This window comes from Apium graveolens, chromosome 10, assembly GCF_009905375.1.
Source record: "Apium graveolens cultivar Ventura chromosome 10, ASM990537v1, whole genome shotgun sequence".
Classification (NCBI taxonomy): Eukaryota; Viridiplantae; Streptophyta; class Magnoliopsida; order Apiales; family Apiaceae; genus Apium; species Apium graveolens.
Genome location: NC_133656.1, coordinates 120,195,565 through 120,210,577, shown reverse-complemented (window position 1 = coordinate 120,210,577; position 15,013 = coordinate 120,195,565). Strand labels below are relative to the sequence as shown.

General features: G+C 37.3%; 1 protein-coding gene across 1 annotated transcript; it reads right to left on the bottom strand.

The window, feature by feature from the left end:
- Nucleotides 1-12,368: 12,368 nt before the first annotated feature.
- LOC141690900 (uncharacterized) lies at nt 12,369-13,634 on the bottom strand. Its single transcript, XM_074495658.1, has one exon. It carries the CDS (start codon nt 13,632-13,634, stop codon nt 12,369-12,371), a length of 1,266 nt encoding a protein of 421 aa, XP_074351759.1.
- Nucleotides 13,635-15,013: the final 1,379 nt, after the last annotated feature.

The window sequence follows — 15,013 nt, the reverse complement described above, 5'->3', positions numbered from 1 at the left end:
ACATCTTCCACCACAAAGGAAATGGACCAAGAATCATCCCTTTGAACTGATCATTGGTGATGCATCATCTAAAGTGCAAACAAGAAAAGCCACTCAAGATGAATGTCTGTATAGTGGTTTTCTGTCTCAGGAGGAACCTAAGAAAGTGGAAGAAGCTCTATTGGATCCAGATTAGATATTAGCTATGCAGGAAGAGCTGAACCAATTTGAGAGAAACCAAGTATGGAAGCTGGTACCCAAACCAAAGAACAAGAGTCCTATTGACACAAAGTGGGTATTCAGAAACAAGATGGATGAAAATGGCATTATCATAAGGAATAAAGCCAGACTGGTTGCTAAAGGCTATTCTCAGCAAGAGGGAATAGATTTTGATGAAACATATGCTCCTGTTGCAAGACTTGAAGCCATCAGAATATTTCTAGCCCATGCAGCCCATGCCAATTTCAAAGTCTATCAAATGGATGTCAAGAGTGCATTTATAAATGGGAAATTAGAGGAGGAAGTCTATGTAAGTCAACCTCCAGGATTTGAAGATCCAAATTTTCCAGACTATGTGTATTATCTGTTGAAAGCACTCTATGGACTGAAGCAAGCACCTAGAGCCTGGTATGAGACCTTATCAAAATTTCTTTTGGAGAATCACTTCACTAGAGGTACTGTTGATAAAACTCTCTTCTTTAGGGATGTTAATGGCTCTAGTATACTTGTTCAAATTTATGTAGATGACATAATATTTGGTTCTAAAGATGACAAACTTTGCAAAAAGTTTGCTAAGCTAATGCAAAGTAATTATGAAATGAGCCTAATGGGAGAACTAACCTATTTTCTTGGTTTACAAGTTAAACAAGTTAGTGATGGAATTTTCATTAGTTAAACTAAATATATTTATGATCTTTTAAAGAAGTTTGACTTAATGGAATGTTCATCTGCAAAAACTCCCATGGCCACTGCCACCAAACTTGAATTAAATAAGACTAAAAGGTCTGTGGATATTACAAGTTATAGAGGCATGGTTGGTTCACTTTTATATTTAACTGCTAGCAGACCAGATATAATGTTTGCTACATGTCTATGTGCTAGATTCCAAGCTGATCCTAGGGAGTCTCACTTAATTGCTATCAAAAGGATTTTCAGATATCTCAAGGGTACACCAAATTTAGGTATTTGGTATCCTAGAGAATCTGGCTTTGATCTAATTGGTTATTCGGATGCAGACTATGCAGGTTGCAGAATAGATAGGAAAAGTACAACAGGCTCCTGCCAATTCCTGGGAAACAAGCTTGTATCATGGTTTAGCAAAAAGCAAAATTCAGTCTCTACTTCTACAGCTGAGGCTGAATACATTGCTGCTGGAAGTTGCTGTTCTCAAGTGTTATGGATGAGGAACCAACTCCTTGACTATGGACTTCATGTTGATAGAATTCCTATCTTTTGTGACAACACAAGTGCCATAGCCATAACAGAGAATCCTGTGCAGCACTCAAGGACCAAGCACATTGATATCAAGTACCACTTCATTAGGGAGCATGTCATGAATGGTACAGTGGAACTACATTTTGTTCCAAGTGAACAACAAATTGCTGACATATTTACCAAGCCACTTGATGAATCAACATTCACAAGATTGGTAAGTGAGCTAGGTATGCTTAATTATTCTTAAAATTCATGTCTTTATTGCAATTTGAATTGAAGCCTGAAATATATTAGTTGCTAAGAACAAATTTGACTTTTAACATAGTTTATTCCATCAACGGATGTTCCCTATCCGTTGAAAGTCAAAATTGCTCTATCAACGGATATTCATTATCCGTTGAAAGACAAATACATTTCTGGAATTTTTTATCCATCAACGGATAAAACTGAAGTACCTTTCAACGGATGACAATTTGCCTTATCCGTTGAAATGTCACATCAGTCGATTCAGGTGTTTTAACAGCCGTTGATTCTATTCTCTTAACCGTTGATACTCATACATACATCTGTATGTATTGGTCTTAAAGGTAGTTTTTAGAATACTTACAGTTTATTCTTAAGCGACTGAAATTCACCAACGCATATTTATTGATAAATCTTTCTTTTATTTTTTTTAATTTGAGAGAGCATATAAGTCCTTCTGATTGTTCATTTTTACTTTACGCTTTCTTAAAATTTCAAGCATTTACCATTTTCTCTCTACAAAAACTTCAAGTTATTCTCTGCAATTTCTACTCACAAAAATGGCACCAGTCGTGAAGATTATGTCTCAATCTGGGTTCATCTATGAAAAGAACAATTTCATAGCTTTGGTAGAGAAGAATGAAGCCCACTCAGACTATCACAAAATGATGGACTTCATCAAAAACTGCAAACTTAGCTATGCAATGCTGGAAGCCCCAACAATTTTCTGTGAAGTAGTTGAGGAGATTTGGACAACTGCTGAGTTCAACTCCATGGATATGACTATCTCCTTCACTCTCAAAGGTAAAACTCACTGTATTAACTGTGATGATTTACAAGCATGTTTTAAATTGCCTGAGAACAATGCCATGACACCACACACTGATAGTGATGTATCCAGCATGTTAGATTCCATAGGTTATTCTCTTAACTCTGCTAATTTAGGGAGTATTAGAAGAAAAGGCCTTAGGAAAGAATGGAGTTTCCTTGGGGATGCCTTTATAAAGGTTTTCTCTGGGAAAATTAGTAATTTTGATGCCATAACTTCATCTCTGGTTAATATGTTCTATATGCTTGTTTCTGATAGGTATTTTAACTTTAGCAACTATATGATGCTAGAATTAGGTACTAGATTAGGTAACAAAGCTAATAGACCTAATAACATCTATTATGCTAGATTCTTTATGTTATTGGCTAACCATGTTGCTGAAGGTTTAGTCATAATCAATGAGAATAATAAACTCAAGTGCTGGGCACAAGAGAAAAGAGTTCTTGCAGACTTGATGAGAATGGATCTTAACAGCAGTGTGTCATTGGTATATTTACCAATCATGAATGCACCTCAGGTAGGTGAGGTAATTGCTTCTACAACTCCTACTTCTTCCAACCCCTCTATTTCTTTATCTTCTAGTGTGGCCATGAAATCTGTGATGACCCAACAGATTTCTACCAAGGTCACCAAAACTAAACTTTCAAAATCAAAGACAAAGAAAACCACCTCTGTTGTTTCTCAAAAGACAACAGTTGTAACACCAACTATTAACCCTGAGGTGAGTGAACAGGGAGTGAGTGGTGAGGGGAGGGGTGAACATCAAAGAAACCCCCAGGATAAGGAAGGAAAGATGAGTGCTTCCCAAGCTAGCCAAGCCACAGTTTCTCAAAAAGCTGTGGTGGTTGAAAAGGTATCTAGCACATCCCTAGTAGCATCCTCCCAAAAGGATGTTACTATTGAAAATAGTTCCAAACCAGGAACACAGAACAAACGAGGGAGGGACACTAAAACCAAACACTCACCAACAAAAGCCTTTATTAGAAGAAAGAAGGCTAGAACCCAATCTTCTACACAGGGTGCACACACTGCACAGATACATCCATCTGTATCTATGCCTTCTCAAACTCAGTTTGATGTGACTCCAATAAATGTGGAGTCACAGCCCCATTCTCTCACAATAATCACACATCAATCACCAAACACTTCATCACCATCTCTGGATGTGGATATGTTATTCCCATCAATTCCTGATTCTCCCTCTTTACAACTCAGGGAGAAGCCCCACTCAAATACAGGTGATCATCATCTATTAGATGATTTGTTGGATCACCCGCAAATTCTTTCAGATATAATTGAAGGATCTGTGTCACCACATCTCAAATCAATCTACACAGATTCAACAGTTATATCACTTTCAATTTCAACTTCTTTTCCTTCTTCAACGGATATCACTCATCCGTTGACAAGTGGTTGTTCTTCAACGGATATTCCACATCCGTTGACAGTCTCTACACAAATAACTGAATTAATCCCAAGTGTAGAAGACATGAATACTGTGCAATCACTCTTAGGATTGAGGGAAGGGAGTGACAATTTGAGTGAGAGGCTGGGTTGCTCCCAGGCAAAAGGAGAGATTGAGAGCTCAAAAATGCATGCTATTTCTTCCAGCATGGCAAAAGTAAGTGAGTGGAGTACCACCTTAGTAGGTGAAGGTGAGGGAGTGAGTTGTGTGAGCCAGGGGGAGCCCCTGATGCAAGAACATAGAGAAAAAGAGAGAAAAGCAGGTACAGTAGATACAAGGGTGGAACCAGCCATTGCTAATGAGTCAATGATTGTGGATGATGCTGAAAAGGAAAGACAATTTCAGCAACATTACAAAGCTGTAATTGATAACATTTCCTTGGATGCTGACACTTTTACTCATCCTGTGACAGCCTATCAACTGTTGGCTGCTCAGGGCAATGAGAAAGCAGAAAGGTCACTAAATCTAGTGCACACAACAGAATCTCTTCAAAGGGATAAAGCTGCCATTAACAAAATGCCTTCTACAGCTGGTGAGCCATCTGAGGAATTTGAAGCAAATTCTGATGATGATGACTCTATTTCTTTTGATGGAAGCATGAACTTAGGGGGAGATGAAGGCCCTAGTTCAATTCCAAATCTACCTGAATGGGCCTTGACTAAGGAGTACAGATCAGTGGAATTCAATGTCTCTTTAGTCAAACAAATCAACACTATTCAACAGGCCATTCAGAATACTTCACATGCAAGTATCAAGGCTATCCTTCAAGCTCACCTGGACTCACTGCATCTCATGAAGCTGCAGCAAGTGAAGCAGAATCTGAGTATGGATGATCTCAGGAAGGATATTGCTGACTTGAAAACCTATACTTCAGAAAAATTGGATTCAGTCATGCCCTATGGTACATTGCAGGACTTGGTTTTGAGATTGAAGAAAGAATCTGTTACTGAAAAAAGGTTGGCCAAGTTAGAAGACAGAGTTCAAGTTATTGAAAATTCTGTGGCCACCATTCTTCACAATCAACAATCTCAAACCAGTCTCCTAATGCAGCTGGCAAAAGCACAAGGCTTGACCCCTCTCCTTGATGATAACAAAAAGGGGGAGAGTAAAAGGGAAGGGGAAGGAGAGCCATCTACAAAAGTCAACATATCTAAAGTGCTAGTTCCTGCCATCACTACTTCTCAAATCATTCAAATCAAGGACAAGCCTGATGGAATTGATTTGATTCAGCTAGCAGCAGCTGAAATTCAAGTGAAAGAGCAAAGGAGGAGAATTGATGAAAGGTTGCAACTGTTGTTTGGTTCTACACAAGACAAATCAACATCTGTGAAATACAGCACAAAAATTGAACCAATCAACATGGAGCTCATGCCAGTAGGGAGTCATAAGGATGGAGAAGCTTCTTCCAAAGAGCTACAAGCTATAATTCTCAAGCGCAATGAAAGATCCAATAAGGACTCAACAAAGAATCCTTTAAAAGAAGTGGACTTTCCTTCTCCTAAAGCTGATGAGAACAAGATTTTAGGCAGAAGTATTGCTTATCTCAAAAAGACCATGGATGAGGCTGTAAGGAGAAATAGAGCTATTATCATTAGAGAGGGAAAGAGCATATGTGTGATGCAAGGACATCCCAAATTCTCAATAGCCAAGAAGGAAGAAGACAAGCAATTAAAGGCTGACAAAAGAGCACAAGCAAAGCTTGAACAACAGCTAAAGTCAAGTCTAGTTGAAAAAGAAATTGAAGTCAGGGGTGAAGACAAGACTACAAACCTAGATGAGGTTTTAGGGAGTATATTTGGTGAGAGTATGGAAGAAAGAGAGGAATGGCAGAAGGGAAACAGAAGAAAGGTCAAGGCACATAGAAGGAGTGGAGATAACACTGAAGTAACCAAATCTATATCTAAACCACTAACTTCCATACCTGAACCCCTTCTTGCTGATCCCACAATAAACATCCATGGTGAACCAATCATTCCAAAAGAGGAACCTATTGATTGGGACACTATCAAATTGCCTACCTTTCTAACCACTCTTCCACTACCAAAGAAACAGAAAAGAAAACCAAAATCTACACCTCCCATAACCTCTAAGAAATTCACTCAAAAACAAAAACCTAAGCCTAAGTCACCCATTTCTAAAGATGATTATGTTCACATCTGTGACATAAAAGAAATTTCAGACATTGAACTCTATCTGGATGAGCTGGAGGATGTAAGGGGAATAGCTGCCTACAGACAGCTACCAGAGAGATTAGTGTTCAGATATAAAGGAGCTGGGGAAAGAACATGGCCTCTCCACAGGATTCTGGATGAAGGCTACTCTACCTTGATTAGAGTCTTTTCAGCCATACAAAAGGATTCTGGCTTTACCAGAACTGCCAAGACTGAAATTCTCAACAAGATAGCCAATATAAGGAAAACTTGGAGGGAGCCCAATGCTTTACCCAGGACTTTACTCATTCAAGAAAGGGGAATTACAATTCACAAATCACCTCATTGGTTGATGGAATTTAGAGATGATAAAGGAGTCAGAAGATTTTTCAGACTTGAAGACCAACTCAAGATTGCCAGCAATGAAACTCTCAAAGAAATGCAATCTAAGTTGGATGTCAGTGTTGAAGATGAAGCTGAATTCTTCAGACAACTCCAACTCCAAATTGAGGAAAATGACAAAAGGCTAGGAAAGAAAACCAGGGAACAAAGAAGAAAAAGATGATCTGCTCAGACTAAAGGAGTGTCCTTGGAAACACTGTAAATCTTCAATTACCTCCTGGTACATACACTTTTGCAGCATTTTTAAATTTCTACTTAGTTTCAATTCATATATCTGTTAAGTGTTTTGTTATCATCAAGTTAACCCTGAATTTATGCCTACAATTCTTATAGACATAAATAGGGGGAGATTGTTAGGAATGTATGTGCATTAGTTTGATGATATGTTTAACAAAATACTTAAGTAGAAATTTAGTGTCTGTAGCCTCAACGGATAAGACCACTTTGGCTATCCGTTGATGGTGTAGCTTTACTTAGAAATAAGTTTAGTGTTGTAGCATATCTCAGTCTCTGTATTTAAAATGTAATTCTTGGAAGTTGAGAGAAACTATGAGTCATGTTGACTGCTAGATGATATGCAGATAGGAAGGCCAATTGTAAATACTTCATGCCTTGTAATTTTGTATAAGTGAAGTGGTATCAACGGATGACTTAAAGACCTTCAACGGATAAGAAGCTAAGCTTCAACGGATGTCTCTAAAGCTTCAACGGATAAAGTCATCAACGGATAACATCCTTCAACGGATGAGTGCATCAACGGATGAAAGTTTCAACGGATGTTCTGATGATTAGCCGTTGATAAGAGGTAGTTGTACCTACAGACAGAGGCACATGGGTTGATAGAGACAACTGAGATGTGGTAGCCGAATTTCAGGAACAACAGAAAAAGCAGCCGTTCTTCTCTGGTACAAAGATGCAATAGTCAACAAAGTACTGGAGTGAACAGGAAAAGAAGCAAGTGAAGATCTTATTTTATTACTGTATTTTATATTATTCTTCACTTGTACACTTGGTAATATATAAACCAAGTAGAAGCTAGTAATTAGTGTGAGATTTTCCAGAGCTGTTTAGAAAAACATTGAGAGAAAATTCATCTAGTTTGTACTAGGATGCAGCTGTGATCAACATTGTTTAATCACAGATTTTCTAATATACCATCTCTGGTGGAACAACAAATCCACCAGAAAAGTTTTTAAGGTCTGTTGTGTTCTTTACATTTGTGCTTGAATATATATCTGTCTGCATTAGCTTAAAGCAATTCACACACTTGTTCTTCTTGAACACACAACTTTCATAAACTGCTCAAAACTTGAAAAAAGTTTTGAGATTTACATTCAACCCCCCTTCTGTAAATCTCATTGTTAGTCCACTAGGAATAACAATCTGTGCTGTATGTGTCCCTTGTGTAGAAACTAGGGTTTTGGCCTTCTTCTTCCTTGAAAAGGCTTGAATTGGTGAATGTGTAGCTTTAGTGTCCCTCCCTCTTTTGTTCTGTGTCCCTGATTGGGGACTATTTTCAATAGTTGCATCCTTTTGGGAGGATGCAACTAGGGATGTGCTGGACTCCTTTTGAACCACTACAGTCTTTTGAGAGACTGTGGCTTGGCTGGTTTGGGTACCACTCACCTCTCCCACCTTATCCTGGGGGGCTTTTTGATGTTCACCCCTCCCCTCACCACTCACACCCTGTTCACTCCCTTCAGGGTTTATGGTAGTTGTTACAACTGTTGTCTTTTGAGAAACAACAGAGGTAGGTTTCTTTGACTTGACTTTGGAAACTTTAGATTTGGTGGCTTTGGTAGGAGCCTGTTTGGACAATGACACAGGTTCCATAGCCACACTAGAAGGCAAAGAAACATTGGGGTTGGAAATAGTAGGAGTTATAGAAACATTTACCTCACTTACCTGTGGTGCATTATATTATTTATTATAATATTATTTTCAGTCAAGTCTCAAATTATCACAAAACATTTATTATTATAACTTATTATGTTTTTCAATTTATTTTTTAACTATTGAAACTATATATTAAAATATAGTAATTTTAAGATATAGTTATATTATTAAAAATCATTCAAGTGTTAAGAGCAATCCGTGCATTGCACACGTAATAGGCTAGTATATATATATATATATATATGTATATATATATATGTACACGTATCGTTTATCAAAATTCGTATAACCTGTGGCAATTATATTTTCCAATTATATAAAATAATAAACTAGGCAGCTGCTTCAGGGGAGTGAAGAAATGAGCCAGTGAAATGATGGATGTACCACTCTATCAACTTTCTATTTATGATCATAAATGTGATGATATGATCATTTTATTTTATTACCCAAACAGCAGCTATAAATTCTGTTACAATTCAAGAAACTAAAAAGAGCTGATCTACTTTTCATTGGAAGAATGCGGAAACTGAATTACAATATTTTATTACATCTACTTTCTCAATAATATCTATGAATAACTGAAGCTAACTTGAGAAAGATATTGAGAGAGATCAGAGAGAGAGAGTAAGATCAGAGAGAGAGATATCATGATTCTCTGAATACATTTTTGTTACTTACTCACTAATCTATCTAAGAAAGACTATACAGAGTTTTTGTCTAACAGAGAGGATGTAGTCCTGGCACCAGCTGTCATGTGTATGTAACTAACTCTGCTAGAGCTACTGGTATGGTTGCTGGTGTAGTGTGACTGCATTTGCTGTTTTGGCATTCCGTGATGTCACACCTTCATCATCTTTTTTTTCATTATATGTAACAGCCCCCCGCAAACTGGAATGGCAATTTGTCATGCCAAGTTTGGAAATCAATGTCTGAAACTGTCCGGAAGGAAGGACCTTAGTAAAGATGTCAGCAAGCTGAGCATTTGTAGGTACATAGTTGAGTTGAAGCAAGCCTTCTAGTACTTTATCCCTGGTGAAGTGCACATCAATCTCAATGTGCTTTGTACGTTCATGATGAACGGGATTCTTTGCAATATGAATTGCACTCTGATTGTCACAATGTAATATGACAGGCTTCAGATTTGTCATACCTAATTCAGCAAGTACTCTTACCATCCAAGTAATTTCTGAGGCTGCAGAAGACATTGATCTGTACTCGGCTTCCGAAGAACTTCTAGAGACAATACTTTGTTTCTTAGATTTCCAGCTTACTGGAGACTTTCCTAACAGCAAGATGTAACCTGATATGGATCTTCTAGTATCAAGACATGCTCCCCAATCAGAGTCAGAATAGGCCTGCAAGGTTAATTGCTCCCCTCCTGTCAGCAAGATTCCTTGTCCAGATGTAGATGCCACATAATGAAGGACATGTAAAAGAGCCCTATAATGAGGGACTCTAGGACTATGTAAATACTGACTCAAATGTTGTACAGTGTATGATAAGTCTGGTCTTGTATGTGTGAGAAAATTTAATTTTCCTACCAGACACCTGTAATTGCTAGGATCTGCATAAAGGTCTCCATCATCAGCACTTAATTTCAAATTCAATGGAAGTGGTGTAACTTTAGATGAACAATTTGTAATTCCAGCTTCCTTGAGTAACTCCATTGTGAATTTCTTTTGAGTTAGTGTGATACCTGAACTGACATATCCCACCTCTATACCTAAGAAAAACTTAATTTTCCCAGATCCTTGATGCTAAAGGTGACATCCAAACGAGCTTTAAGATCACTAGTACCTTTATGATCATTGCCGGTAAGAATAATGTCATCAACATAAACTGCCGCAATAATGATCTGCTCATTAGCATTTCTGATAAAAAGAGAGTAATCATTTTTGGACTGGACAAAACCTTTCTTGAGAAGCTCTCCAACAAGTTTTGCAAACCACTGTCTAGATGCCTGTCGTAAGCCATACAATGATTTAAGTAACCGACAAACCTTATTATATGGATTAGAAAGACCCTCCGGTACTAACATGTAAACTTCCTCGACCAAATCTCCATGTAAGAAAGCATTATTAACATCCAGTTGATGTATTGTCCAATTCTTGTGAGCTGCAACTGCAATGATGCATCTAACAGTAGTCATTTTAACGACTGGAGAAAATGTTTCTTCAAAATCGATGCCCCATTTCTGATTGTATCCTTTGGCTACAAGTCTTGCTTTGAACCTTTCCACACTACCATCTGCCCTTAATTTGATCTTATAAACCCATTTGTTGCCTATAGGTTTCTTCCCAGCAGGAAGATCTACCAAAGTCCAGGTGTTGTTTAAATGTAAAGCTTATAGTTCTTTGTTCATAGCTTCTACCCACCTGGGATCTTTACAGGCCTGTGCATATGTAGTTGGTTCTACATCAATGACAGTTTGAGAAACTAAGGCTTTGAAAGATGCTGGCAAGTGAGAATAAAGAACAAGATTACACCAATGTGATGAAATTATATCAGTCTGAGCAGTACCACAAACGAAATCTTGAAGTGCAGATGGTTTCTTAATGCTTCTAGAACTTCTTCTTAAACTTGTCTCTTCTTGTTCAGCAGAAGTAGAAGTACCAGAATTATCCAAAAATGTATCATTAGAGTATTGATTTGTAGACTCTGTTTGTGGAATCATAGGATGTGAAGTTGAGTAGGTGGCTTCATATTGAAAAACATCAGGTAAATCCATATTGAGAAATGAACTTTCTGGAGTAAATGTAAGCAAGAAAAAAGGAGAAGGGGCAAGTTTGTTTTTCTTAAGATGAAAAGGGAAGTGTTGTTCATGAAACACCACATCTCTGGATATTACAATTTGTTTTGTTTGCATATCAAGCACCTTGTACCCTTTGTGTCCTGCAGGATAACCAATGAATGTGCACTGATTTGCTCTAGAATCAAACTTCCCTCTATTAACAGAAGATGTGCTAACAAAGCACAAACAACCAAACACCTTTATATAAGACAATTCTGGTGGCTCATCATGTAATTTCTCATATGGACTCAAAAACTCTAATGCTTGTGAAGGCATGTTGTTAATCAAATGAACAGCTGATAGAACACACTTTCCCCAATACTCAATAGGTAGACCAGATTGGAAGAATAAAGATCTGGAGGTTTCCAAAATATGTCTGTGTTTTCTCTCCACTGTTCCATTCTGTTGTGGAGAATTGACACAGCTTCTCTGATGTAGTATGCCTCTGGTTCTATAAAACTCTTTCATTTGTCCTTCGCAAAACTCAGGTGCATTATCACTCCTGATGATCTTGATATCCTTATGAAACTGGTTATGTACATGATTGGCAAAAGTTTCTAATAACCCTGCAGCTTCTGATTTTTGCTTCATCAAAAAAACCCAAGTCATCCTTGTATAATCATCAACCACAGTTAGAAAGAACCTAAATCCATTATAAGTAGACACTTTGTAAGGTCCCCAAGTGTCTATGTGAACCAACTCAAAAGCTTGTGTTGTCTTTGTCACACTATGTTGAAATGAGTTTCTAGTTTGTTTTGCCCGAGGACATATTTGACAGATGCAATCAAGTTTACACAGAACACCACATCCCAGTGTTTTAATATGTTTCAACAGATGAACAGGCATATGACCCATCCTTAGATGCCATAATTTTGTATTTACAGTATGTACAGAAGAAAAAACAACATTATTTACAGAAGCTTCAGATGTAACCTGTACTCTTGGGGATTCTTTATTGTCCAAGTAGTACAGACCATCTCTTAGTTCACCAAGAGCAAGTGGATTCATTGAAGGGCTCTGAAGAAAACAACCATTATTAGTAAACACCACTGAACAATTAACATCCTTGCAAATCTTTGGTATAGACACTAAGTTGAACTTAAAATCAGGTACATAAAGTACATCATGAAGAACTATGTCTTCATTTATCTTAACCGTACCAATGTGTGTAACCTGAGACTATTTTCCATTAGGAATAGTGATTAAATTGTTGCTTCCTTTCAATTCATTAACATGAATAAAAAATGATAAATCTGAGCACATATGATCTGTAGCTCCACTATCAACAATCCAATGAGTGCCATTTACAGAGGTGAGACAAAATTTACCTGCAACATGTGCAGACTTGGAGCCCTGTAGATTATCACCATGAACATCATTCTCAGTAAGTTTTTCTTTACCAAGTAATTTCAACAACTGCTGATATTGATCTGCAGTAAACATAACATTCTTGTCTGATGATTGCAGTTCAGCCTTATTTCCAGAATTTTCTTCATATTGCACAGTAGCTGCTCTTTTATCATTTCTGAAATTAGAAGGGTAACCATGGATCTTATAACACCTTTGCACAGTGTGTCCTGGCATTTTGCAATGTTCACAATAAAATGAACTGGTTCTGTTTCTTGGATCAGAACCTTGAGATTGTCTAGAGAATTGTTGTTTGAACCTATCCTGTGTGAACCTTCTGTTTGTAGCAAATGCCATTCGCTGTTCAGGATTCCCCTGTGATCCTTGATATATCTTTTTATGATTTTCCTCTTGCACAATCAATCTGTAAACATGTGATATGCTTGGTAAAGGACTCATGATCAGTATACTTCCTCTCAACATCTCATAACCTTCATTCATCTTCATCAAAAAATCAATTACTCTTCCATCTTCCTTAAATTTCATCAGCTTAGTAGTCAAACCACAGTTACAGTTTGTACAGTTACAAACTGGTACACTATCTACTGAATCCAATTGATCCCACAACATCTTCATCTTTGTGTAAAAACCAGAGATGTTATCATTTCCTTGCTTAATTTCATTCAAAGACTGCTTGATCTCATAAAGTGTAGTTCCAGAAGCCTGACCAAATCTCTCTTCTAAATTCACCCAAATATCTCTAGCAGTGGTATAATACAACACACTCCTAGCAATATCCTGATCTAGAACTCCTAATATCCAAGAAATCATCATACAGTTACATCGATCCCAGGCTTTGTATGTAGCATCATCTAGAGGTGGCTTAACAATGGAACCATCCACAAATCCAATTTTATTCTTTGCTGTTAGGCTCAGTAATAACGACCTTTTCCAATCAGCATAACTATTTCCATCAAATTTTAACGATACAAGCTTCATTCCAGGATTATCCGACGGATGTACATAATATGGAGAAGTTGGATCTTGTGACGGATCAACAGTTGGAATGACATTGTTATTGTTACTAGTACTAGCCATTTTAGAGAAGTAATATCAAAGAAATATCAATTGAATTGATAAGATGACTGAAATAGACTTGAATCGGGAATAATCAATGATCAGCAAACATGACCGAAACAAAACGAGCAGATTAATGAGCAGATTCGATGAGTGAAACAGAGACTGATGCTCAATGAAATGAGTGAAATTACTGAAGAGTATCAATTTTGAAGACGATTTCCATCATTAATCGTGAATCAAGAAACTGTAAATCGAAACAACAATTGTTGCTCAAGACTAATCAATATCAGATTAAGTAAGTAGAACTTGAATTTTACCTCAAGAACCTTGAAGAACACGAAGAACTGATCGATGATTATAACGACGCCTCGATCCGAAATTCAGAAACTCAGAATCGTGCCTGGATGCTCTGATACCATGTTACAATTCAAGAAACTAAAAAGAGCTGATCTACTTTTCATTAGAAGAATGCGGAAACTGAATTACAATCTTTCATTACATCTACTTTCTCAATAATATCTATGAATAGATGAAGCTAACTAGAGAAAGATATTGAGAGAGATCAGAGAGAGAGAGTAAGATCAGAGAGAGAGATGTCATGATTCTCTGGATACATTTTTGTTACTTACTCACTAATCTATCTAAGAAAGACTATATACAGAGTTTTTGTCTAACATAGAGGATGTAGTCCTGGCACCAGCTGTCATGTATATGTAACTAACTCTGCTAGAGCTACTGGTATGGTTGCTGGTGTAGTGTGACTGCATTTGCTGTTTTGGCATTCCGTGATGTCACACCTTCATCATCTTTTTCTTCATTATATGTAACAAATTCAAAAGGTTTTTCAGGGTGAATAAGTTGTGTGAAACGGATGCACTGTGTGCATTGGATAGACAAAAATTTAGAAGAATGGGAACTAAAATGAAAATTCGAAATAATTAGAATTGAATTAAGTAAAATTTTCATAAATTAATAGTGATGAAATCAGTAAATTTTATTAATTATTGTGACGGCCTCAACCCCGGGGTCAGGGGCTGACGCCACAAAAAATATGCTAAACTATAACAAAAAAAACTACTAAATATATTTTATTATAATACACGACCCCAACCAGGAGTCGAGACAGGTTCAAGTATTATCTAGGTTACAACACACACACTAACTTATTCAAAACCAGACATCCTCACTATTACAGCAACTCATCAGACCTCAGGGTCTGATACAAACTACCTCAGAGGAGCCGGGACCGGAGGCTGACACTCTATGCTGACCTGGTCTTCTAGACATCTGTAACAAATAAATAGAAAACAAGCTGCAAGGGTGAGCAATCCATTGCTGAACAGTACCTCTATATGAATAACCAGTAACAGAATGTATAAAACAATATAGGAACAAAT